We start from the raw sequence: 26,742 nt of genomic DNA on the forward strand, positions 1-26,742 counted from the left end.
CTTCCTTTCCCAATAGCATCTTCCAGAAAGTCTGTTTTAAGTCAAGAATTGAAGTTGACTTAGTTGTAAGAATAGATATCCTTTCCCACGTTATCATTTTAGGTAAGAGCTAACAGCTTCCATTGATGCTTGAAGCAGTGATCTTTGGAGATTTTTTAAAAATAGCAACATAATGCAAATTAGGTTATGTAAGCTTTATAGCACAGCTAGAAATAGGGATTAGAAACCATGTGGGACTCTGGGCCAGAGTATATTTCTCTCCCTCCAGCAAATTCCTGTGGGGCCTGGGAATTAGATTCTGAGTTAATACACAGAGCGCTTTGAATAGTACCTGGTACAGAGTACGTGCTCAGTAAATGCTGACCGTTCTTACCATGGTTGGCTGAGGTGACAAAATACATGCGGGAGGCTGGGCTGTGCTGGCAGGTAGTGGAGACGCAGGTGCATGGCCTGCTCGGGGGGGGGGGCGGGGCGGGCGGGAGGCAAGCGGCATGGGTTCTTTAGTGTAGACAGGTTTGGGATACTCCAGGCTTTGGGAGAGGACTCCTAGCATCTTCAGGTCAGACAGGAGATACAAAGCAAACACTGGGTGAGACCTGGTGTGGGAGGCTGCTGCAGATTCGTGCTGGATGAAGATGTTCATGTTTCTGTGTGGTAGTTAATCATCGGGCAGTCTGTTGCCAGGGGTTCATAATACTTGCTTTGCGATTTAGGCGTGCTTGGAACTTCAAAGGGGCTGAGCTTATCAACCTGCTGTTTCTAAGTTTCCTGCCAGTGCATTAGTAAGAAAAGAGTGTGTGTTTGATTACAGCTAGCCCCAGAATCTGACATTCAGAGCTCACCATTTATTTGGCAGGTAGAAAGCAAGTTACTGTAAACCACAGAAAAGAAAGAGACCAGGTGGCATGCTTAGGAGGCTGTTGACTAGGATGCTTCTCTCTTCCAGTTTGCTGCAACACTTTGGTTAAAAAAAATCTGGGGCTTCCCTGGTGGCGCAGTGGTTGAGAGTCCGCCTGCCGATGCAGGGGACACGGGTTCGTGCCCCGGTCCAGGAAGATCCCACAGGCCGCGGAGCGGCTGGGCCCGTGAGCCATGGTCGCTGAGCCTGTGCGTCCGGAGCCTGTACTCCGCAATGGGAGAGGCCACAACAGTGAGAGGCCCGCGTACCGCAAAAAAAAAAAAAAAAAAAAAAAAAAATCTGTACTTAACACCACTCGAGGCCTCCCTCTTGCCTGTTAATCTTAGAAAAAAACATACCTGTCTATCCATCCCTCTCTCTCTGTCCATCTACCCATTTATCTATCTGGACACAGTTGGGAAGTTGCTTTTCAGCAGAAAGAAAAATGAGTAGATGGTTGGTCTGAATAAAGGGTGAGCATCTTCCTGTCCGTCTCTGGCTCGCACGTGTCTACATGGACCTCCAGAACCTCTGGAGAAAAGTGTGCAGCCGCATTCCTCTCTGCTGGTAGACGTGAGCTGAATGGGGAATAGAGATCGAGTTCTGTGATGCTCTAAGGTTATAAAAACTGTGTAGACAGGACTGAGTGTTACTTTTAAAGGCAAATAAGGTAGATTTGCATTATAGTCAAGAGGCTTTTCTTCAATCCAGGAGATATTTGTGTCAGCGATGTCCTGGCAGAAGTGACCCCATTCCTCAGCTGTAGCCATCTGGGTGGAATCCTTGCCTCAGTAACGAACACTGAGGGAAGGCCTCGGGTGTTCGTTTGTTTTGCTTTGATCAGTCAGTTGTTAACACCCTAATTACTTGGTCCTTCTAAGGAGGGTCTTAGGGTCTTTCTTGGCAGAACTTTGCTATTTCTGCAAACAAACTATGCTGTCTCTGCCGGTGGGTAGTGTGGAGATTGCCACCATCTGCCCAGGCAGTTTGAGTCAGATTAGCATATCCTAGCTGGAGATGTGGTCCTGAGTCATCTTTTTGCTGTTTTTGGCCCCCAGGAGGTAAGGGGATTAGCCTGCTGCAGTGAGGGCATTCTCTTTGCGCTGCCTAGGAGCCTTGTCTCTCTGCTTTGTTTCGGTTTCTCCTACCTTGATCCTTCTGTGTGGTTTGGAAGAACAGTCTCTGCATTCACATGTCAGCTGAATGTCCCAGGTAGTGTAGTTAACAGTGGCCCTCAGTTTAGGTCATTTTGGGCTGTGGGCAGCAGTGGATGGAAGAAAGGAGAGCGGGAAGAAAGTTGCTAAAATTGGCACCTTGTGTGTGCCAGGCACTTGGACATTTTTCTTATTTCTCAGCCTTCTTGAAGGTGGTATTATTCTTATTTTACAGATGAAAAAACTGAGGCTCAGAGTTAAGTGCTAGAGTCAAGAATGAAATCCAGCTCTGTTCAGTGCCAGAGCCTTTTTCTGCTGTACCATGCTATGGATTAAAAGTCTGGAAAGAAGGTGAAGAAGCACATCGGGGGACAGGAAGGTGGTGTGTGGGCAGTGAGGCAAGGCCGAATGGAGCCTAAAAAGGGCCTGAACACAAGCCAGGGGCCTCACTGTCACAGGATCTTTGGAGCTCACCGACTCAAACCAATCCCAGGCTCCTGTGCTAGAATCTCGGCTTTGACTTGAGGTCATTTTAGACCAGATATCCTGGCCTAAAATAGGGCTGTTTTCTTTTAGAGCAGTTGGAAAAGATTAACAAACTGGAAAGAGACTGGGGGGCTGAGGTGTGGCTGTATAAACAGAGGAAGCTTTTGTATTTGAAGCTTGTTTTTCTGTTTGAATATCAATGAGAAATTGAGGTGTGCGTTTTCATTTAGCTAATGCTTTCTGAGTACAGGCTATCTGGCCTGAGATTGGTGATGGGGGGATGTCTTAAAAGATTTGAGCCAGACTCTGAAGGAGAGCTGGTGAGGCTGGGCTCATTGGGTCAAAGGAAGAGGGGTGGTCCAGGGTTGGGGTGTGAGTGCAGAGAGGGGGCCCTGGGCAAGTGTTGAGCAGAGATGGGGGTGAGGGGCAGATTGCAGTGGCCTGTTCTGCTTGCCAGGAGTGTCCCCTGGACTCGGCTTCACGGAAGGCTGTGGTCCCCTCACCAGCTCCTCTGCAGATTAGTGCTGGCTGGGTCTCTGCTTAGGGTTAGGTGGGCGTGGAGGTGGATGCAGAATCCTCTTCAGGGAAAGATAGATATTCTTCCCTAACCCCAAGTCATCACCAGCCTTGGCAGTTGCCGTTTTTGAGCCACCTGCCATAATCCTGGAGCGGAACAGGAAGAAGGGAACCTCTTGTAAACCCTGGTTGTAGTTCTTGAGCCGCGGCTTGTGGAGGGAATGGCACCTCGTGTGTAGCGCGCCAGCAGAGCTCTCTCCGGGCCATGACTGTGCCCCCTGCCCTGATGGTCCCACTCAGAGAAGCCGCAGCGCAGGGGTGGTTGTTCCCACTGCACAGACAAGAAAATTGAAGCCAAGAGGCCTCTGCAAACCACCAGGTTATTTGTTGGTAAAACACTGTGGCTCTTGATAAGTGAGTTTTTAATCACACAGAAGAAATGGCATTTCTCCTGCTTTTAGAGTTAACAGAAGCCCTTTCTTAGGGATGAGATTTGAGCTCCACCACAACTGTGGGATCTAGAAATTTTCTCCTTTTACAGATGAGGAAATAGAGGCTTAGACAAGATGACTTGCCCAAAATTACACAGCTAGTTAGTGGCCAAGCCCACCCATTCTGCTGGCGCTGTGCTCACCACTGGTGGTTGGTGTTGACAGTCTAGGCTGCTGCCTATCCTGTTTTCTAAAACCGTTTGGCAAGTTTCCTCTCCTCTTTACGAGGCATTCGTTCTACTTACCTTTCTTCCAGACTTCTGGGATGTGTCCTGTGTGGTTTGAGACAAAACACGCAGAAAGCCACCTCTCTCTCCCTGACCCCCCTCTTCTTCCCCTCCCCCCGTGGGAAAAAAGAAACCAGACTTCGGGCTCATTCTTCTCTGGCTAACCTGGCTCCTGGGCAAGGTTACTGACTGGCCAGCCTTGGGCCAGGTGGCCTGTTTGTTGTTTTCTTTGCCAGCTGCACAGTTGGGTCTGTTTCCACAGACCATCTTTTTGTGCTGTAACTGAACCCTGTAATAAAAGTGCAAACCAGTAACTGCCATCGGAGAGATCCCCAGGCATTGTATGGAAGGAAGGGATGTGCTGTTGGGAGTGTGCTTTTCCACCGAGCTTCATCCATGTTTTGGTTGTCAGCTGTCATGTTTCTGGCTAGGCCTTCCTCGTGTGCTCCAACCAAAGGGGTCACCCTCACAGTCGCCTTCCCAGAGCGCTGGTGCCAGGGTCTCACTGGGCCCTTCCATGCTGTAGACGGTCTCAGAAGATGCTCAGCTCTCTGACATCCTTCAGGCCCTTGGAGGCTGCATTATGGGAGGTATGGCAGCCATCATCCTGGAGGGGATCACTCCTTCCACATCATCTGGAAGGTGGCACCTGAGGAATTCAGGAAAGCTGAAAGCACCTCAAGATGGGATAGGTTGAGGCTGCTGAAGGACAGACCTGGAGAGATCATGGACCTTTCCATCAGCTGATTTAAAGGGTTGTATTTACTTGTCGTATGTGGTTCCAGAAGGGGAAAGATAGTTATGGTAAAGCCAGTTGGGCAGTTTGAGCTAAAGTAAGTGTGCCTCTCATGAGGTGTGGTGAGAAGTGGGCCCCATGTTACCAGGAGTGCTTAGGCAGGTAGCCAGCTGTTTGGATACCACAGAGGAAGGTCTTCCATGGGGTGTCAGTTTGCACAGAATGCTGATGTGGTTGGTGACACTGTCAAGACCGCTTCTCCCCTCCTGGGCACATGGATTTATTGGCAACATTCACTGTCACCTCCTACTACTAACCAGGCTGTGCTGGGGGAGAAGGAGCACTTGAGGAAAGCGTCAGGATTTTCAGCCTAGAAGGTGAAACCCCTGACCAAGAAGGAGCCCAGGAAGGGGGAGGGGACTGCTCGGGGCCTTGAACAGAACGAGAGCCATCTTCTGTGCTTGGGAGGAGGGCTCCCACTCAGTCCAGGAGCGGAGCCAGGCCTCTGAAGAGACTTAAGAGCTGCGTGACTTAGAGAGTGAGAGGGGCTCCAGTAGATGTGGCCATGGCTTCCGCAGAGCCTGGCATCCAGCTGGCTGGGAGGTCTCAAGGAGGGGCGCCTGGTGTGCGCAGAAGGGCATGGCTTCTCAGGACAGCGTGGAGGTGATTGTTAATGGGAACCTGGGAACTGGGATGGTTAGGACGGTGAAGTAGCAGATGGCATGTGTAGTTTGGGGCCACTCCGTGAAAGGCCTTGGGTGCCGTGCCCTGCAGTGCTTACCATCTTCCAGAACGGTGAGAGAATTCTGGAGGATCAGTTTGGACAGCTGGATGGGGAAGGACCAAAGGAAGGAGTCAGAGGCTGTTGCAGATGCCTGGCTGAAGGACGAAGGAGGCTGGCTGAGGGCGTCGGAGGCAGGAATGGCATCTCTTCATAGTCCAGGCTCCTTGCCTGGGCCCAGCAGGAGGTTATGGGGCCAGGGAACCACAGGAACCCCACGTGCAGCCGGGGAACTGGGGGCCGCTGTTCAGTAGGTGCCTGGGACCAAGACAGGAAAGGGGGGTGGTGGCGGGGAGAGGCGTTGCAGTGTAGCAAGGCCCATCTCCACTGGCCGGGAAGCGGGGACTCGGTGGGCCCGACATTCTCATGGGTGCAGGGGCTCCGAGCCCCCTTCTTGTGCTCTCTGGGAAGCGTCCCCTTTGGCAAAGGACAGAGAGGTTTATGGGCCGGTCAGTCAGCATCTTAGCCTTTCCCTGCGTTTCTGCTCTGCTGAGTTTGCCAGTCAAAGGGAGTGGCAGGTACTGGATGTTCGTTGGTACAGAGGCTTCTGCTTTTAAAAAAAAAAGTAATGTTTTGGCTTCTTTACCTGGGCAAGGGTTGGAGTTCATTGGATTCAACGTTTGTAGAGCAGGGTCTTCAGCTGGGGGAAGGTACACACTTGCTCCACAGAGCACTATAGGGAAGGGGAAAGGCGAAATTGTAAGATTGCTAGAGAATTTGCTTTGGGCCTCAGTTTTGTGTCTGTCCTGCCACCTCTGGCTCGTTCTGCACAGGTGGGCAGGGAGACCCGAGGAGGAGTCGGGGTGGGTTTCTGCACTTCTGTGTTTCTATACCTCTGTTGGGGACGGGGGCTAAAAAGGCAGTGGTGGTTTTGAGCCTTTAGGTCAGAGCTCTGAAAGGTTAGGGTTTACTGAGACACTGATTGCATCAGCCTTTGGGGTGACCAGGTGTCTCTAACTACCAGTGGCCTTGTTTGTTTAGCCCAGTGGGCCACAGAAAAATCACCTTTTTGTGTGTCACAGTGTGGAAATCGATGGGAACGCTGCCTTAGGCCTGGTGTCGAAAAACTTTCTGGAAAGGTCCAGGGAGTAATTCTTTCAGGCTTGTGGCCCATTCGCTCTGTCACAGCTACTCAGCTCTGCCGTTCCAGCAGCACCCGCGCAGCCAGAGGCAGAGTGTAGACATACAGCCGTGGCTGCAGGCCACACTTCGCCAATCCCTGCCTTGGACTGTGGCGGTTACTCCCCCTCTGGCTTAATCATGACTGGAACCTTCCTCCCGTCTGCTGCCTGGACCCATCTATCTTCCCACGAAGGCTTCCTGCGCATCTGTTAGGTGTGCAGCTCTTGCCCAGAAGGACCTCAGATTTTGAGTGAGAGGTGGGACCTTTCGGGGGAGCGGGTGCTGCAGAGCGAAATACAGAACGGGGCTCAGGGAGAGAAGGCGGAGGGTGAACCCGGAGAGCCTGAGGAGGGAGGGAGGGAGGCAGCTCCGGAGAGGAGGACGGCTGGGGCCCAGCCTGTGAATAAAGGGCGCTGGGGAGCCAGTGGGAGGTTGTGCTCAGGAAGGTGAAGTGGTCACAGATGCACTTTAGAAAGAGCCTCTGGTTGGGGAAGACCACGTTTGTGGTTACAAGTAATATCTTTCAGTTTAGTCTGGACTCTTTCGCCCAGAGTCTGGTTACTGTTGGTACCCGAGTGGGAAGGAGAGACCCCCGAGTTGGGTAGCTTTCCTGGCCGCTGGCTGTAGGGGGCCAGTGAGTGGCACAGTTTTTGACACGGCAGGCCTTGACATGGTCTGCCGCCTTCGGGCTTCTTCTCTCTCACTATCCAGAGATAGCTTAAACGGCAAGACAAACGAAACGCTGTCTCATGTCTAATTTTGGATTGGGGCCTTGGTGTATGAGGGTGAAAAATGCTAGGGATGGGCTTCCCCTCGCTTCAGAATGGAGTTAACCTGGCGCAAAAGCCTTATGGAGCTGGTGCCTGTAAACCGAGGCAAGGTGCACAGTCCGGAGCAGGTGCTGCTCAGGTGCATCCCAGACGCTCTAGGCCAGGACTGATGTCGGGCTGGGGGAGACTGCAGATCGGACACGGCGCCTGCCCCGAGGTGCTCCACACGTAGTTGGGGCAAGGAAAAAAACTCTATATAGTGCTTTCTACTCTCCACAGTATTTTCCCTCAGAGATGTTTCTAGGCAGGTGAAGGGAACCGCTGTTGACTGAGCACCGTGAGGTGAGGTTCCAGGGGCGCGAGCTGCCAGCGTTCTCCCTTGACGTGGACAGAAGTCTGCAGGGGTGCTGGCTTCACGAGCCCACGAAGAGGCCTGCGCAGATGCCGTTTCCTTGAAACCCGCACGGGCCCGTAGGAGTGGGTGAGGATCACGCGCGGCGCAGAGGAGGGAAGGCACTTGCCCGAGGCCCCGCGGTGGGGGGGTGGCGGTGCTGGCCCCAGGGGGGCCCTCCCCGCACGGCTCCGGCAGCGCTGCACCGTGGACCGGTTTCGTGTGGCTGTGGATCCTCTGGGGACCGAGCCAGCAGGTGAGGGCTTTGGTGCTGCCCTGAGCCGTTAGGCAGATGTGGGCAGGGCCTCAGGCAGGTGGGTGTTGGGCTGCCTGAGGGCACTGCTGCTGCCTGCTCTGAGGGCACGGCTTGTCATCGCCGAGGTCCGGTGAGGGATGTGGAAGGAAGAGTCGCGGAGAAGCCACAGCTCCGGGGCACGCGGGCTGCTGCCGTGGGGCTCCTCAGGCCCCGGGGGGCGGTGCTCTCAGCATGGCAGCGGGTGCGTAACTTCTCATCTCTAAGGAGTACGGCCTGGGTCTTCCAGAGGTGTTTCTGGGGTCCTGGAACGGCAAAGACAGAGGCAAGCCTGGCCCAGCCGGATGTGCCTCCAGCTGTGGTCTTTCATCGGGCAGCTCGGCCTGCGCTGCGGCTCTGGCCTCACAGGGAGGCTTGTGTCTGGGGCACCCTAGACCCTCGTGGAGCTCGAGCCCGGCCCCTGCCCCATCCTGGCCCACGACCATAAGCTACATGCCATCTGTCTCATTTTCCTGCTTGGGGAAACAGATGATGGTCTGAAAGTTCTCTTTTTGATTCTAACCTAAATATTTCTGCTGTTCTGGGAAGACTTTTTAAAATTTTTGTTCATGAAGATGAACCACGGATAAGGATAGGAATTTAGACAGATAGCCAAGAAGACTGTCTTCTCCACTTGTAGTTCCTAATCAAGAAAGCTGCACCTTCGGTGCCCAGCCTCTTCCCCCGCTCCCTTCCGGCCAGCGTGAGCTCCTCCCCTCACAGACACCCTCGGGCTTAAGTTGCGGTTAAGCTGAAGCTCCTTTCCTTTCCTTGACGTGTCCGTGTTGCTCTGTGAGCCTCCTCGGCTCTCCCCTCACCGGCTCCCTCGGCTGCGGCCCTGACGCCCAGGTCGTGATGATGGCCCACACGAGGCATGGTGTGGAGTTTAGTCAGGTTCCTGAAATACCTCTTCTCTCACCTGCCAGGCCGGCAGTGCTGGTGTTTGATGCATCCCTTTCCCTGACCACGCGGTGTCTCCTGCTCAGGCCAGTCCTGTGCGGTCAGGTGGGGTTCACACTGCACCCCTACTTTGCAGAGGGGACACTGAGCGCCGCCTGTCCCCTCGTTCACTCACTTACTGTGGTGGCTTCTCAGACAACAGGCATCCTCAAGGCTCCTGACCAGGGGCCTTACTTCCCGCATCTCCCGGGAATCAAGGGCGGCTCTGCCTGTCTTGTGAGCTGTCGTGAGCTGTTGCCAACCTCCACGCGGACTTCCTTTCCCAGGGGCTTGAGGCAGCAAAGGGAATGCTCGGTCAAGGTGGGACTCCTCCTTTGCCTCTGTCCCTCTTGATGTCTTCTCATGAGTCATGAGCCACCTGCCTTGGGCAGACTTCATTTACTTCAGCTCTTAGCAGTGTTGATCCTCTTTTCCCCAAAGTATCTGTCAACTCAGGCCTCTGACTAGGGACCGTCTGGCCTGTTGTACTGAACCTCTGGTCTAAGTGGCTGGTTGGGGCCCAGTCACACCTTCAGGAAAAGGCAGGTCTCCTGAGGGAGCCCTAATCAGGGCCAGGGCACTTCCAGGGACAGTGAGGCAGGAGGGCCAGGGAAGGGGCTGGCCTGGGGCCCGGCTCTGCCTGTTAAGCCCCACAGCGCAGGCACCCGGATCTCCCTGCCGCGTAGGATTCCAGGAGAGCGGCCTCTGAGACTCGCTTCTCACCCATTCCGAGCGCAGAACTCACTGTCTGGGAAGGAGACAGGAGGCAGCCAGTCTAGACCTGAAGCCCTGAGCTGTTCAAGAAGGGGCCTCCCTCACAAAGGAGGCAGGGGTCCTGCTCAGTCGTAGCCCTTCCTTGGCCCCAGGATGGGGGGTTCAGGAGACAAGGAGAAGGCTGCGTGTAGTTGTGGGTAGAAAACCTTTCCCGGTTTACTGCACAGTTACACACGTGACATTGGACTCCTGGCTATATACAGCTTGCTCGCTCTCCGGTCTGGTAACGGCCAAGGTAGTTTTTAAGAAATCTATTTAAAATACCTATCTGTATCTATTTACTGTGTTTTTTTCTGAATACACAAGTGTACATAGTATAATTACAGTGCAGAGTCCCTGGCAATAACTTCATGTTGGGTATTATGTTAAAAAAAAAAACACTGAAGAATGCGACCACCCTGGATTGTCCTCCCTCCCTGGGGCAGTGATTACACGTAGGACTCCGAACTTTCAGCCTGCGGCGTGGTTGAAGCGGCAGCCTGCACGTGTGGACTCTCACCAGTGCCTCGCCCACAGACGCCTGGCCTTCACCCAAAGGGACTCTGCACCCCGACTCCCACAGGCAGCACCCGCGCTGCGGCTCCTGCGCACTGATTGTGTCGGACTCTGCCGTAGACTGACCCTCTTGTCTGGCTGCTGCAGCTTGTCTGTAACGCCCTGACATGTTGCATTTTCCCCATTTGGATGAATAAAAATAAAAGCTTCTGTCTTCAACAGCAATGGGCTGCACTGTTCTGTGCAGGACAGACTGACTCTGGCTTTGACTGATGAAAGGGTCAAGCGCAGAACCACTTTCCTGGCCCTGACTCTCCAGCTCAGCACATGTGGAAGGATCTTCCCTTCATGCAGAGGGCCAGGCCTCATTCCTATTCCTGTTTGCGGTCCTTGAAACGCTGCCTCTCTGCTAATGGTGCCAAATGTTTACTCAACCTGAACCTTTGACCCGGGCCCCTGGTGCAGCGAGTGGTGTGAATGCTGCCGCCTCAGCTCAGCTCAGCGTTCACCGGGTGCCCCTCACACACCTGCCTCCCTCTTAATCCTGACCCATCCCCAGAGCTGGCAGATATTACACATCGAGACACTAAGGCTCAAAGATAAAGGGACTTGCCTGAGGGAGTGGGGCTTGTAAACGGCAGCAGCAGTTTGAAAAGGAAGCCAAAACTCTTCCTGCTGCTCCCCCTGTGAGGCTCCTGCAGTCGACCTACCCCAGTAACTCCAAGACTACAGTAAGGTCTCCCTCCGCCCACCCCAGGAAGAAGGACAAAGGCGGCCCAGGCAGGGGGTCTTGGGGGGAGCCAGGCCAGGCCTGTCGCTGCCCTCCAGGTAAGTGGACGAAGGCACTGGGTGTGCTGTAACTCAGGGCCACCTTCGCCCTGCATGCCGTCCCCCTGGGCTTTACAACCACAGCGCGCTGATGGGAAGAAGAGCTGGCCAGGCCGGCCCGCCGCTGCTTCCCCCCAGGGGCCCCGCTCCCGCCCTCTGGCCCGTGACTGGCACAGGGAACAGCCAGATGAGTTGAAAACGGGGTGGAGGGAGGAGCACCGCTCTCCTTGCTTGGGGGCCCTGGAAGAGAAGGCGGAGGTGGTGGTACCTGGTACAAAGCACTGACATCCCAGATCTCGTCATCACGGGCCTTTCACCTTCGCTTTCAAATCTGGGGATAACGTCACTGAACTCACAGGGGTGTTGCGACAACTGGGGGGAGAACACAGGGGAAGGGTCAGGAGCTTAACAGTAGCTCAGCAACCCGTGTGAGACTGAGATGGGCACCGAAGCCACAGCACACACAGAACTCAGGAGGGTGAAGTGACCTATCCACGTGACGTGAGCATCCAAGGTCACGGCCCGGCCTTGAACTCGGGGTTTTTGGTCCAGGTACGCTGCTTGTAGTGAAGTGCTGTGAGTTTACACCCACCTACTGCCCACCTGGTCATCTTAAAGCAGCTGCCCTACTGGTCACTGGGCGTTAGTTAGAGATGGGGATTAACCTCCTAGCCGTGTGGTCTGGGCCAGGAACCGCTCTATGGGCCCTTTTTCTTCACCTATAAGAGTGGGGGAAGGGCAGGGAAAGGGAGTGCTCAGTCCTCTTGTTCTGGGAGCGAGCACCTCAGCCATTCTGAGCTCACCTGTCTCATCAGCCCCCAAATGAAGCTTAGGAGAAGATCTGCATCCCAGGGTCAGAATCAGGGATCTCTCTGAGCAAGTGAAGCATACAGACAGCCTTTTAAACACCCATCAGCCAGATGAAGAAACAGGCTCCGAGAGGCCAAACGACTCTCCTCTCCCATCACCTACCTACTCCCCCTGCATAGATGTCTTGGTTTTCACAACTGCTGGGTCAGTTCAGAGCTGAGAGTGGTGTTCTGGACTAAGTTTTAGCTCCCACGGAGTTTTCTTTCCTTCACTCCTCTCGTGGCTCACTCCTGCCCCTGGGACTTGGGGTTCAGAACAGGCAGGGCGGCAGATGCCTCTTGCCTTTCACTCTATGAGCTGCCTCCTTCCCCCTGAGAGATCATAACCAGCCCCTGCAGATCTCAGGTTCAACAGGGCCTGCTAGATGGTCTACTCAGCCTGTCATGTATTTGTACGTGACAGGTTGAGCAGGCTTCTTGAAATCTACACTCACCTGCTTCTGCTTCCCACCCTCCCGCCTCTCAACCCACTTGGGTCTGGCCCCTCCGCTGCACCCCACCCACCTCTGCTCTCCTTCCTTCCTGAGCGCCAGCAGGTTCCCAGTCACCAAGCCCATGCCCCTCCGTCCAGTCCCGCCCTCACCCGAGGCGGAGCTTGCTCGTTCTCTCCGGATGTCCCGGAGTCACTTAAGGCCTGGGTGCCAAGGCTGACTGGCTGTGGGCGCCTTTCTCCTGGCAGGGCAAGCTGCTGGGAGGAGGATTTCTGCCGAGTCCCTACACTCCGGAACACTGGGACCTGGGGGACCGGAAAAGCCCGGAGCAGGCTGGCCTGTCTGGACTCTGGCCCTTGTTGGCCAGGAATGTGGATCCCAGAAATAAGCCTTCTAGCCTGTGCGCGGCAAAGGGATCCCAACTGTGCGCCGGAGTCCCTGTCCTGGCCTCTGCAGAGCATCTGTCACGGCCAGGCCCCTTGCTAGGCACCTGCCCTGCCTCAGTTCAGCGGAGAGATGGGGCAGGGCTCACTCACCACCTTCCCTTCTTCATGGCCTGCATCTCAGCCCGCTTCCATCCAAAGGCTGGGTGTAGGGGGTGGTCCTGGAGGGCAGGTCAAGCAAGGAGGGGACCGTCGGGTTGGGGAAGCACTGCTCTTCTTCCTGCCGCAGAGAAGGGGGCGAGGTGGTAAAGGATGGCCGAGGGTCTGGGAGCCTCGTCCCTACGGTGTTGCGGTGCGGGAAGACCAGCAGGGAACAGAAAGGAGCTTTCGGAAAGAGGTACCTGCTGGCCATGCCACCACTTCCCCTGCAAGTTCTAGCAGAGCATAACTGGACCACGCGTACCCTGACTGCCTTTCTGCTCTTCAGCTATTTCCCCTGCACATTCACATTTTGGGCCTGCAATTCCCTCTCCCATCTCTGCCTGGTGAGATGCTTTTGTCTTTCAAGGTCTTACCACACCCTTACCTCCTGTAAGACTTCCCTAACCCTCAAATACACAGGTCATGTCTCACTTTATTTCTCCAAGACAGGCAATGCTCCCGATGAAGGCACAGGCCTCCCAGGGGACAAAGTCTGTGTCTTCTCTCACCCCATGGGCCTGGAGCACATTAGCTGCTCAGTAAGTGTCTGAATGGATAAACGGGGAGGCGCTGCCCAATGCTCACGTACACCTATTTGTCAGCCCAGAGGGTGGTCTTCTCTGACTGCCCGTGGGAGGGAGGCAAGAGCACATCATGATAAAACTGGTTGTTACAAAGCAATGCTGTTTGTACCAAAATATTTAATGAATATGCCGTTAAAATAAAACCAACAAAAGAAATAGTAATACAATTTTACTGGTTTATATTTCAATTGATAAAGTTGACACACTGAAACTACCCTAGCACAATGTCCACGCACCTAGTTTTAGATGGGCTTACAGCTGTTTTGGTAACTGAACAAGAAAGACACAGAAAGCCGTGGAGGGGATGGTTTGGGGAGTCAGGGGTTGCCGCTTGTTACCTCCCTGATCACAGATGACCTCAGCAAGCGTTAATACAGCCAACAGGAAAAGAGATACAAACAACCCAGGTGTCTTTATGTACAAATCAGTGCCTCTTGTAACCAGCGACCTCCACACTGCACGCAGAGAAGACGACAGAGTCATCTGCGAGACAGCCTGTCAGCATATCACTATATAAATTAAAAGTCTAAAGTTATTTTGTTTAAAAAAAGGTGCTAAAACCTCTATTCCATAGTTTTGAAGCGAGAACTTGCAGCCCATCTGAACAGCGAGGTTTGCACCCAGCCTCACTCCGGGGAGGGCCCAGGCAGGGACACAGGCCAGCAGGACAGGGGCCTCTTGGCATGTGTGTCCTGCACATCCTCACATTTACACACACACACACACACACACACACACCTCAGAGTCTTTCTCACTTGTACAAGCTGTTGTGCAAAAACACTAGAACCTTGAAGTGATGGAGCTCTTCACAGCTCTCGCGACAGCAGGGTGGAGAGCAGAGCCCGACAAACCTTGAGTGAAATTAAGTGCCCAAAATAACCACATAATTAAGTTGTGCAGATCAGTCCTAGTCTGGGATTTAAACACTGTCAATTGGGTGCATTGGGAAAAGATATTTATATATACACACACACACGACACATTAAGCAAAATAAGATTTGTCCACGTTATGATTAATCCAAGTCTCAACAGTCGGTCAAGTCACCCACCCCAGCACTGTGGAGTCATTTGGCAGCTAACACTAAAAACAACAGGAACTATGAGAGTTGCATAGAATTGATCAGAAACACGTGAAAAATGCCAAACCAAAAACCTGTGCATCGTAGAGTTAGTTTAACAAAACTAGGTGGCTTCACCTACAACCATGAAACCCTCCTATTTAAAACAAAGTGCTTCTCCATGTCTACCTGGAGGACCCTCTGCTGGCACTGGAGCAGATAATTATTTGAGCTACCGATCCCCTGCCCCACCTCCCCCAATATATAATAATATGTGTATTTTTAAAAAAAAGATTAAAGGTTTAGAAAAAAACCAAAGGCCTGAAGGATCCCCAGACTCTGATAATGTCACTCAGCCGCTGGGCTGGGTGAGGAGCTGATCTAACCAGGAAGAGGCCCGGAGGTCACACGGAGGAGTGACTTTCTGGAATGTCCAGAGCTGCAGGCCAGCCAGCAGGCCTGTTAGTATCAGGAGTGAGGACAGCCTTACCGCACAGGCTGCCTGCTTCATGAGCTCTGGTCCAACAACCTACCCACATGCTTCTATGGATCTGACTTAGGTACATTCTGGTCCTGGGACATGTCACAGAATCACACATCTGGCCAAAGAAGGCAACAAAAGGTGTCATGTTTTCTGAAGGTGTCTGGAGGCAGCAGCTGCTCTCAGCAAGTCTCTTTCCCTTGAACCCCGGTTGCCGTCTTTATGGAGCTCAGTGTTCGGTTAAACCACGTCTTCTTGGCCGCCTGTACCTCGTTGAGGGCAAGGCCTAAATGGTGCTCCAAGTCCTGGAAGAGGAACGACGTACGTGAGGATGCTGGTCTCCAGTGCTAATGACACTGCCTCCCCAGAGCTGAGCCAAGACAAGAATTCAGTCTATTTCCTCTTGAGAGGCCTCTGGAAATTCCCCCAGTTCTCAAACTGGCATAGAAAGATCTGGAGTGCCTAAAGCTCTGGGAGATTTCCTAGTTAAGACCTCCTCATTTCTTGCCTCGTCTGTTTATTAAAACGGCCTCCTATCTGAGCGTCTCCTTCTCCGTCCACCCACTGCATACCAGGAGATAGACCGAATGTTCTACCTAAGAATGCATCATTAATTTCCGGCAAGAGCCTTTCAAGCCCAGACCCCCTAGCAAGACATCCGAGATGCTTCACAATCTGGGCTGAGACTCTTCCAGCTCAGCACCCACTTCCACCCCTACTTCCTGAAGGCCCTTCCAGGCAGGCCCTCTCCTCCCTCTGTGCTGCTGGACACGCCATGCCCTCCACCAGGAAGGCTCACTGTTCTGTCTTTTCTCCAGCGGCAACCTCTGCTCACTCTCGGACTACAGCCCAGATACTGTCCTTGGTGAGGCCTCTCCTCGCCGCCTTGGACGGTTGCGGAGGCCACGTGCTAGCTGTGCAGCCCCAACAGCGAGAACCGGGCCTGGGAGAAGCAGACGCCCAGGTACCGTGCGTGATACGGAGACCAGGGCTTAAAGCTTTAGTCCTGAACTTGGTTCCTTCTGCGAACTGTGCTTGGTGCCTACCTGGTGCTCAGCATCGGGGCTGATGGAACTAGCCATGCGGTATAAAGATGAACAAAACAAGCCCCAGTTTTCTCCACAAGGAAAGGAGGCCCAGATAAATTAGGTAATACATCCAAAGTCACAAAGCTGGGTAAGTGACAGGAGTGGGGGCATAAAAGCCTGTATTTGTGAAGCCCTCAGATATCATGCTGAGCCCTTCCTGTGCATTATCTTTTTTAGTCCTCAAAGCAAACTATCAGAGTGACCCCTCATCACCTCCACTGGCAGATGAGGAACCTGAAGTTAAAGGAGGTTACTAACTAACCCAAGGTCAAAGAGTTTGGTGGTGCAGCTGTGATTTCAAATCATGCATTCTCTTGCTCCACCAGAAAGATTCCAAGTTTGATGAATAATTCTCATTATGAGAAAGTCCACTCGTTGGGACAGGCTAAACGCTAATTAAACATCCACTAGTAAATAACAAGTAATGTGCTTCTTCCCATGAGGATTATGGTAGAAGTTTAAAGGGGGAAAAACTCCAAACCATAAAGATCATTTCTGGGGTTTCTAGCCCACACCAGCGAAATCCTGCCCCCATGCAGGTCTGGGTCCCGCCGCACCAGGGGCAGAGGGCTGGCCGGGGGCGCAGAGGCTGCAGCTGTTACCTGGATCTTACACTCAGCTTCCACCAGCTGCAGCTTGGTTTGTGCCAGTTCCAGTTCCATCTCTCTCAGCTGGTTCTTGAGTGTTTCCTTCTCCTCATCTGCGTCCTCACCCACAACGCCCTCGGCTGAGCTGACGCCCTTTACGCGCCCTTCTTTGTTGAAAAATTCCCGGCAGCGCTCACAGTCGTCCACGTTTTGCTGAAATTGAACGTCAGATGTGAAGAGACACAGAAGACATGATGGTGTGAGCACCTCCTTTCTGGGGAGCCAAGAGATGGCTTCTCCGCTGAGCACTACAGCTTCTGAAAAACTGTGTTCTCTCTGTAAACTGGCAGATGACCTACTGGAAAAGTCACCTGGTGTTATACACCAAAAGCAACACAAATACTCTTATGTCTTGATCCAGTCATCTCACTTCTAGGAACCTTGGCTAAAAAAATGAAAAAGCAGTGACTAGACACAGATTTACATACAAGGAATTTCACTGTAGAATTAGAGACACAAAAAAGGGGTGGGGAGATAAACTATCCAGCTACTGGGAAAAATTAAATAGGATGTGCTATATTTATACAAGGAAGTACACAGCCTCAGAAAAATTTTTGAGGAATTTTTCGTAACATGGTAAAAATGTTTAAGTGCTGGGTAAACTAGGACACAAAAATGTCTTTAAAGTATCGTTACAAGGATATACCACATTTCATGAAAATAAGATGGCAATGACTGTAAGAAACCTCATTTCGTTTTCCTCTAACAAAATATTCTGCCAATTAAACCAAAAAAAGCCATTAGTTATAAAATATGTCCCAATTTCAGATGTAAAAAAATGCCTTAGAGTGAATGAAACTTTGTATGTTAGAACAAAGACTGAAAGAATACACGCCAAAGTGTTAAAGATGATGTTGTCTGTGGGTAATAAGATTATAAGGGTTTTTTTTCCCTCCTTTACTCTTATTTTCCAAATTTTCTGCAATGAACATTATTAGTTTTAGCATCCGAAAATAAATGTTGTTTAAAAAATAGGTACTGCTGGTTAAACACTACTTATGATGGAGGCCAGGTATCATCTTGCTCCAGGTAAAATGCTGGTTTGTGCAGACATGGCCATGGACTCCCCCACGTTTCTGTCCACTGAGTTGTAAACATGTTAGTAAAGTATCTTTCAGTAAATTACTCATCTCAGTGAAATTTGACAAGTATTCTAATAATAAATAAAGAAAGCACCAAGCTACAAAAACCCTCAAATTGGCAAGAAAACATTAAAAACTCAGGTTCTCATTGTTATCTGGGCCCATTACAGCAAGAGGAATTGAGCTCAGAAGGGGAGTGTCCCCCTGCTACAGAACAATGTGGGGAGTGACCTGGCCTCTGCACCCCACCCTCAAGCACAGCCTGTCACCTGCAGGACTCTTCCACCTCAGCAGGGTGCTGCAGTAATCACAGACAACACCTGAAGTCCTGGGGCTCTTGTGTTTTGTTTTGTCTTTTTACAAGTGAAGTTAGCGCAGAGAAGGACGTTATACAAATTTGTAAGGAAGAGGAACACTTGTATTTTGAGATCTAATGCCAGAGCTCTTCTGGTCTTATCTGTATCCCCTGCCTAGAGGAAAGAGGCAGAATATCAGTTGTCAGTTGTTGAACCAGGTCCTGACAGCCACCTTGTCAGGTACTCATCAGCTTCCCTCAGTTTTGGAATCAAAGCAGAATACCTGGGGACTTCCCTGGTGGCGCAGTGGTTAAGAATCCACCTGCCAACGCAGGGGACACGGGTTCGAACCCTGGTCCGGGAAGATCCCACATGCCGTGGAGCAACTAAGCCCGTGCGCCACAACTACTGAGGCTGCAGGCCACAACTGCTGAAGCCCGCGCGCCTGGAGCCTGTGCTTGGCAGCAAGAGACGCCACTGCAACGAGAAGCCCACGCACCACGACGAAGGGTAGCCCCCGCCCGCCACAACTAGAGAAAGCCCGCGCACTGCAACGAGGACCCAACGCAGCCCAAAATAAAATAAATAAATAAATTTATTTTTTTAAAAAAGATAGTATTGTTATTAATAGTGGTAGGTTATTTTAAAAAATAATAATAAAAAAAGCAGACTACCCCCTCCCCAAATCTTTTGTGCTGAATATAGCCATAAAATAAACTAGGTGGTATAAAATCTCTTTGATAAAGGAAGACTTACCCGAATTTTTTCAATTTCCACTTTATTAGCAGTCTGCTGCTTCTCTAATCTTTCACTCAACTGAGAACAAATCTAAAGAAACAAACATAATATAAAATGACAATCTCTTCAGCAATGTCATAATTAGCACAACTTGGGCTCGGGATGAGTTCTACAGTGGAAGCTGGACCGTGACGAGTGGAATTAGGACAGTACTGAGCAGGAGAGGGGTGTGAGATGACAGGTGAGCAGAGGTGCCTCTGGCTCTCCCACCCCCGCATCCACTGGCCTAGGACCTGCAGGGACCTATCAGCGCCATGCTCGATGGCCAATGTTTACAGACACTGCCAGACTCAGGAGCCAACACGAGATCCCAGTACAGAAAGAAACAAGACCAATTCAGTTATGTTCTCAAAATGCAACCCGCTGGGGAGAGAGGTGGTTCTACATCATGAGTCTGAAGTGCTCCCAAGAACTTGGGGGCTTTCATGTATTAAGTGCCTGCTTATGTGAGGGAACTATGCCAGGTGCTCCACAAAGATAATCTCATGGACTCCTCACAACAGTTCTCCGGGTGAGCGATGATTTCCCTTATTTTACAGTTGAAAAGCAGTGCGGTAACTTGTCCAGTGAAGCGAAGGGACTCGTCAGTGCAAGTCGCCGAGCAGGGACGCGTGTGGGTGTGGAGAAGACATCTTGTGCAGGCCAGCAGGGCTTCCAGAGAACACGGCCCAATTCCAGGGTGCACGGACCCACCTGCTTGTAGTCACCGATGATAGAACTGTTTTTTTTAATCTCAGATTCTGCCTTGTCGAGTTCCCGACGGCACATTTCTTTTAACTGCGTACATTAAGAAAAGCAAAAGTGAACGTTAAGGGAAATACAAACGAAGCTCTGGCACTCCGTGCTTAGTGCTGGGCTTTCCCCAAAGTGCCTGACCTACTGGAGGTAACTCCCCTCCCTTTTTCCTCACTCTCAGCAGTACTAACACTACTCTTGGTGCTAGGTGAGAACAGTCAAAACTTCTGAACTTTCAGCTTGGGGCTTTTGCTGAAGTTCGTCCCTGTCAGTGCAGCCCGACCTGGGATCCTGAGCTGAGGAAGAGCTAACGGGAGGACTGCCGCTCCTTCAGTGTCTCATGGATTATGTGGGAGGCGCCCCGCCATCTCTCACCTCAGGCAGCCTGACTGAGACGAGAGGGTGGATGGTGAAGGAGAGCCAGCCTGCTCTGGGGCACGCAGCACCCAAAGCTCTTCCTATGGCTGTGAGTCTGCGCCCAGGGGCTGTGCTCAGGACAAGCCTTCCAGAGTTTGCTCTGTGGGGGAGATGTCGGTGGACAGGTAGGGGAAGAGCCAGACATTATGTGATGTCTGCCTTCCTTTTGCAGAAATGCTAACCCTCTCATCACACTCAGATGCTGACACACAGGAGTTTCTCCTGCCCCAGTGAAGGATGGGCTTTGCCCCACTGTCTCCTCTTACATTTTAATTATTAAGAACCATTATGCTTTTCACAGTAAATACAAAAGGCCTTGGAGAGAAACTGAAGCCAGCTGTCTCCGGGTTCTCCAGTGCCAACAGGAAGCCACCAGTGGACTCCCAGCTCTCAAGCATTTGCAAGACACAGAGGAATGTGGGAGGGGCAAAGCTCCCCTTACCTGAGCAGACTCTTCTTCCAGCCGTCTTTTCTCTTCCTCTGCATCAATCAATTTCTGTTTGGTCATAAGCAGCTCCTTATTCAGTGCATCTGCCTTTTCCTCAGCCTGAAACATTTAAGAGGTGCTGTTATGGAACAAGAAGTGAGAATTGAAAGGGATTCGAATTACCCAGAACAATCCAATTTTAAGATGATGAGGAAACTGATCCAGAGAGGGGATGTGATATGCCCAAGGTCACACTGAGACTACACTCATGCACGCGCGTCCGGCCCCATCTCCTGCCCAGAGGCAGTGCGCAGCAGTAGCTAGGAGCTCGCCTTTGTCAGACAGCCTGGTCTTGACTCCCATCACTCCCTGACTGTGTGCCACTTGGACAAGTCATTGAGACTCTCTCTGCGCTTCATGATCTTCATCTGAGAGATAAGGCATGGAATGGACTCAGCACAGTGCCTAGCATATAGTAAACACTCAATAAAAGGTAGGTGTCATTATCATTAATAGTAATAATAAATTCTGGTTTTCTTCTTCCAAACTCTCAGTATTTGCTCTGCTTCATCAAATAAGTTCTGCATTTTGCTCTCACTGTCACCTGACAAAGGAAGGCACCCCTTTCCTAGCACTCTCCTTTTATTATCTGAAATGGCCATCTTCCACCCCAGTTTTTTTCTAAAGCATGCAAAGGTCTGGTGGGCAGATCTTTGGGTCCAAGTGAAAATGATACACCTGTACCTGACAAATACAGTCCCCGACATTGGACAGTCCAAGGATAACTGAAGAATGAGAGACTGTAGCATGTTAGAAGGCAGTCAAGGAAAGGAGGTGGAAGCTCCTAGTTACAGAGCGCTAGATACAGAGGGTCTTTGCCAGCTCCTTATATCCAACCTCCTTTGACAATGGATGGAGGTTTCCCTGAAATTAAAGAGCATTTCTGGGCTTCCCTGGTGGCGCAGTGGTTGAGAGTCCGCCTGCCGATGCAGGGGACACGGGTTCGTGCCCCGGTCCGGGAAGATCCCACATGCCGCGGAGCGGCTGGGCCCGTGAGCCATGGCCGCTGAGCCTGTGCGTCCGGAGCCTGTGCTCCGCAACGGGAGAGGCCACAGCAGTAAGAGGCCTGCATACCACCAAAAAAAAAATAAATAAATAAAATAAAGAGCATTTCTGATGTCACCTAGCTAAAGTAGTATAGCTGAGCCCCTCTGCTTTCTACTACACCACATCTTCTGACGTACTTTCTTTGGGAGGCATAGGTTCCAGGGGGCTGGGGCCTTAAATGGAGAACTGAGAATGGCATGATATGCAACTCAAAAGGCCATTAGTTACTGGCAAACTGCATATGCGTGCAATTAAATGGGGTCCTGGAGTTAAGGCCTGTCCTTTCTGGTGAGTGGCTTATAATCACCTCTAGTTCAAAGCCCAGTAGCAATCAAAATGGCAATAAGAATCAAACAAAAGAGGAAATAAGAAGAATAAAGTCCTGTCAAAGATTCTGTTTTGGGGCTCCCCTGGTGGCGCAGTGGTTGAGAGTCCGCCTGCCGATGCAGGGGACACGGGTTCGTGCCCCGGTCCGGGAGGATCCCACATGCCACGGAGCGGCTGAGCCCGTGAGCCATGGCTGCTGAGCCTGCGCGTCCGGAGCCTGTGCTCCACAACGGGAGAGGCCACAACAGTGAGAGGCCCGCATAAAGAAAAAAAAAAAAAAAGATTGTTTTACTTTAATCAACAGAACATCCTGTTACCTCTCCCTTCTCTCCCCTGGACCCAGTTAAGATCTTCTGAACAGTCCTTTGGAACCTGTAGCACATACTTATATTCTCTCAGTTACTCACCATCACTCCCATGGTAGATAAGACTGATTCTAAGAAGTATGGGACAGCCAGGTCATGAACTCAAGAGTCTTCCTTGCCCATCCTGACTCCCCCAGTTTAGAAAACATTTAGATGGGGAAGTGATTTCCCCAAGCTTGCACAATGCATGTAGCAGAGCTGGAATCTGAAACCAGGTCTTTCAACATTAAGCCCAGCATTTGTGCCATCACTCCAAGAGCTGACTCTCAAGGCTGTGTCAATAGGAAGGTGCACAGAGGCCACTGAACTGACCAACCAGGGTCCTCTTATGGCACCACACTTGCTACACAGTCATTCTACTTACATAAGCACATAAGGAGAGAACATCTGGCGATAAATACAAATCCAAACTTCCGCTTCTGGTCATGAAGGACTAACCAGGACCAGATTTACCCTCCCACTGTAAACAAAACACTAGACGAAATACATAAAACTACTGTTTGCTGACACTAAAAACAAATGCAGAATTGTGGTTCCTGGGAGAAAGGAAACAAGCAAGGTCCTACTACCATTCTGGCTTTCTGCCTAGAGGCACTTCTGGACCAAGGAGCAGGGTGAGGGGTTCCAAACAGAGCATATGCCTCAAACGGTTCAGGAGGCAGAGGTAGGGGGTCAGAGTTGCTGAGGTGGTTGGAACCTGTGGGGTAGAGCTCTGGAGATCTGAGCGCTCCAGAACTGCAAATAAGGCAGTTAAAGGAGATAAAATGAAATCATGAAAATACCCAATTAAACCAAAGAAGGCAGAAAAGGGGAAAAAAGAAAGAAAAAGCAAATACAACAAATGGAGAACAAACAGCAAGGTGGTAGAGTTAAATATACCATATAAATAATTACATTAAATGTAACTGGTCTAAACATTCCAATTAAAAGAAGGAGAGTATCAGACTAAATTTCAAAAAGCAAGATCCAACTATATGCTGGCTACAAAATCCCATTTTAAATATAAAGACACAGATATGTTAAAAGTAAAAGTATGGAAAAGGATATACCATGAAATACCATGAAAGTCAGAATGGACATCAGACGAAGTAGATCTCAGAACAAAGAGTATTAACCAGGGACAAAGAGGGACATTTCATAACAATAAAAGAGTCACTCCATTAAGAAGGCAGTAAATCTGAAATGCATTCATAAATTCAAATTGCAGGAAACAAAAACTGACATAACTGAAAGGAGAAATAGATAAGTGCAGAGAGTTACAGATTTCCTCACTGTTCTCTCAGTAAGTGATAGAACAAATAAAGAGAAAGGCAGTAAATCTGTGGAAGTCAATCAACTTGACAAAAGTGACATGACAGAACACCCCACCGACAACAACAGGACACACATACTCTCCAAGAGCATGTGGCACATTCACCCATCAGACAATATGGAAGGCCATAAAATAAGCATAAGTATGTTTTAAAAGCACTAGAATCAGAAAAAATATGTACCCTGATGACAACTGAATTAAATCAGAAATCAACAAGAGAAAAATGTGGGGGACAAATCCCTAATAGTTAAAAATTAAACAACACACTACTAATTAACTCAGAGATCAAAGAAGCAATCACAAGAAGTGAATGAAAATAAAAACACGACACATCAGAATGTGTGAGATGTAGCTGAAATAGTGCTTCAGGGAGATTTATAACTTTAAATGCTTATTTTAGAAAAGAGGAAAGGTCCAAATCAATGACTAAGCTTCTTTAAGTAGCTAGAAAAAGAGCAAATTAAACCAAAAGAAAAGCAGAAGGAGATAATAAAAAGCAGAAATCAATGAAAGAAAAAGAAAAAAAAATCAACAAAACCAAAAGCTTGGTTTTAAAGAGATCAACACAATTGATAAACTTCTAGTTAGTAGACTGATTAAGGAAAAAAGGGAAAAGTCACAAATTACCCATATCAGTAATGAAAGAGAGAAGACTTCAACAGATCCATCCTATAAACATTAAAAGAATAAGGGAATATCAATGACTTTGTGCCCATATATTTGACAACTAAGATGAAATGGATAAATCACTTGAAAGGCACAAAGTATAAAAATGTACACATGAAGAATTAGAAAATTTGAATAGCTCCATATCTGAAATCATAATTAAATAATTTCCTCCTGGATTTCCCTGGTGGCGCAGTGGTTGAGAATCTGCCTGCCAATGCAGAGGACACAGCTTTGATCCCTGGTCTGGGAAGATCCCACATGCTGTGTAGCAAATAAGCCTGTGCGCCACAACTACTGAAACTCGTGCCTAGAGCCCATGCTCCGCAACAAGAGAAGCCACCGCAATGAGAAGACTGTGCACCTCAATGAAGAGTAGCCCCCGCCTGCCGCAACTAGAGAAAGCCTGCGCGCAGCAACGAAGAACCAACGCAGCAAGAAAAAAAAAATTTTTTTGTTTCTTGCTAAGAAAACTCCAGGCCCACGTGGTTTCACTAGGGAATTAAATTAAAGATTTACTCAAGGAACAATCCCACAAAAAGTCCTTAAAAAATAGGAGGGAACAATTCCCAGTTCATTTTAGAAGGCTAGCATTCCCTTGATATCAAAACCAGACAAAAACATTAAAGAAACTCCAGACAAATATTCCTTAGCAACACAAAAATCTTTAATACAAATAAAAATCTTAAAAAAGAAACCCCACATTTCCTAGGAATGCAAGGTTCGTGTACAGTGAAAAATCAGTTTGTCTACACTTCACTGTACTAACAGAATTAGGAAAAATAGCAAATAATCACCTCAACAGATGCAGGAAGAGCATTTGACCAAATTCAACACCCATTCATGACAACTCTCAGCAAACAGGAAGAAAGGAGAACTTACTCAACCTGATCTATGGAAAACCTACAGCTAACGTCTGGAACAAGGTGATGAGGTCCACTCTCACCATCCAATATTGTTAAGAAAGGTCCTAGTCAGTGCAGGAAGGCAAGGGAAAAAAGACAGAATGACTTGAAAAGAAGGAAAACTGTCTTTATTCAGAGATGATATGACTGTGTATGTGGAAAATCCTAAAAAATAAACAAAAAAGCTACAAGAATAGTAAGTGATTTAACAAGGTCACAGGATACAAGGTCATGTAATCAACTGTATTTCTAGAGACTAGCAATAAATAATTGGAAAATGCAATTAAGAAAAAATTACCCTTGGGACTTCCCTGGTGGCACAGTGGTTAAGAATCTACCTGCCAATTCAAGGGACACGGGTTCGATCCCTGGTCTGGGAAGATCCCACATGCCACGGAGCAACTAAGCCCGTGCGCCACAACTACTGAGCCTGTGCTCCAGAGCCTGCGAGCCACAACTACTGGGCCTGCGTGCCACAACTACTGAAGCACATGCACCTAGAGCCCGTGATCCGCAACAATGAGAAGCCTGCACACCGCAGTGAAGAGTACCCCCCGCTCGCCGCAACTAGAAGAAAGCCCACACGCAGCAACAAAGACCCAACGACACAGCCAAAAATAAATTAATTAAATAAATTTATTTTTAAAAAAGAAAGAAAAAATTACCCTTAATAACAGATTAAAACATGTGCAGATCTTGTAAACTGGAAACTAAGAAAACAATGCTGAAATTGAAAAAGACCTAAATAAACGAAAATTGTAACATACTCATGGATTGGAAGGTTCAATCACTGCTCAGATGTTAATACTCCCCAAGCTAATTTATAGATTCAATACAACCCCACTCAAAATCCCAGAAGGCTTTTATTTCTAGAAGTTGACAAACTGATTCTAGTATTTATATAGAAATGCAAATTACTTACAATAGCCAAATTATTTTTTAAAAAGAACAACAAAATTGGAGGACTCCCATGACCTGAGTAATTATGACAGTGCGGTACTGGCAATTAACGATAGATGTATACATCAATGGAGCAGATATAGAATCAAGGAGACCCATACATACAGGTCAATGGATTTTTGATAAAGAGACCAACGTAATTCAGTGGGGAAAGTTTAGCAACCTGCTCAAGTTCAGAGAACTAGAATGCAGTGGAGCCAGAATTCAAATCCCAGCAGTTGGGCTCCTGAGTCTGTTTCCATCACTCTCACATTACACTGTCTCAATGTAGAGAGCAACCATGCCAGAGGGGACTCAGGTGGGGTCCTATCAGCCCTGTGCCAGGTACCTTCCATAGGTTCCCTCTCAGCCTTTAGCACCAATGCCTTAATGTTAGGTCCAGGCATTACTCCCATTTCATAGAGGAGAAAGCTTGGATGGAGTCACCTAGGGACTCAGTAGCTGACCGGGGATCTCTCCATAGCTGCTTTGTGACAAGTAACAGAAATGACAGGTGAGGAATAACAAAAGTGATAATAAAATCAGTTGGAAATACAAAGAGGGTTCTGGAAATCCTATAAGCCACATATGAGAGCTTTTCTCTGCGATGCAGAAAGGGAAGAGTGAAAGGGCATGATGAAGTTCTTTCAGAAATCTAAGTCCCTGAAGCCCAAACACGCTGAGAGGACCGCACAGCCCTCACTTCAGAACCTAACTGATTTTC

At 49.7% G+C, this 26,742-nt stretch overlaps 1 protein-coding gene and 1 pseudogene across 6 annotated transcripts in view; one reads left to right on the forward strand and one right to left on the reverse strand.

The window, feature by feature from the left end:
- The first annotated feature begins 58 nt into the window (after positions 1-58).
- LOC114486915 (uncharacterized) lies at positions 59-10,297 on the forward strand (annotated as a pseudogene). Its single transcript, XR_008618305.1, has 2 exons — positions 59-9,146; positions 9,190-10,297. The product of XR_008618305.1 is annotated as an uncharacterized protein (transcript).
- A 4,220-nt stretch (positions 10,298-14,517) lies between these two features.
- The window catches only part of RABGAP1 (RAB GTPase activating protein 1), a 163,343-nt gene continuing 151,118 nt past the window's right edge, over positions 14,518-26,742 (reverse strand). For 3 of the 5 annotated variants that reach the window (XM_028493538.2, XM_055086977.1, XM_028493539.2), the window contains 5 exons: positions 20,413-20,517; positions 19,356-19,595; positions 18,777-18,848; positions 16,598-16,795; positions 14,518-15,212 (listed from right to left, as the gene is read on the reverse strand). In XM_028493538.2, coding sequence (XP_028349339.1) covers positions 15,090-15,212; positions 16,598-16,795; positions 18,777-18,848; positions 19,356-19,595; positions 20,413-20,517 — 738 coding nt within the window. In that variant the 3' untranslated portion in view covers positions 14,518-15,089. The remainder of the gene's footprint in view (positions 15,213-16,597; positions 16,796-18,776; positions 18,849-19,355; positions 19,596-20,412; positions 20,518-26,742) is intronic. The other 2 variants (XM_007128903.4, XM_055086976.1) reach the window with 1 other exon arrangement.

This window comes from Physeter macrocephalus, chromosome 9, assembly GCF_002837175.3.
Source record: "Physeter macrocephalus isolate SW-GA chromosome 9, ASM283717v5, whole genome shotgun sequence".
NCBI classification, from domain to species: Eukaryota; Metazoa; Chordata; class Mammalia; order Artiodactyla; family Physeteridae; genus Physeter; species Physeter macrocephalus.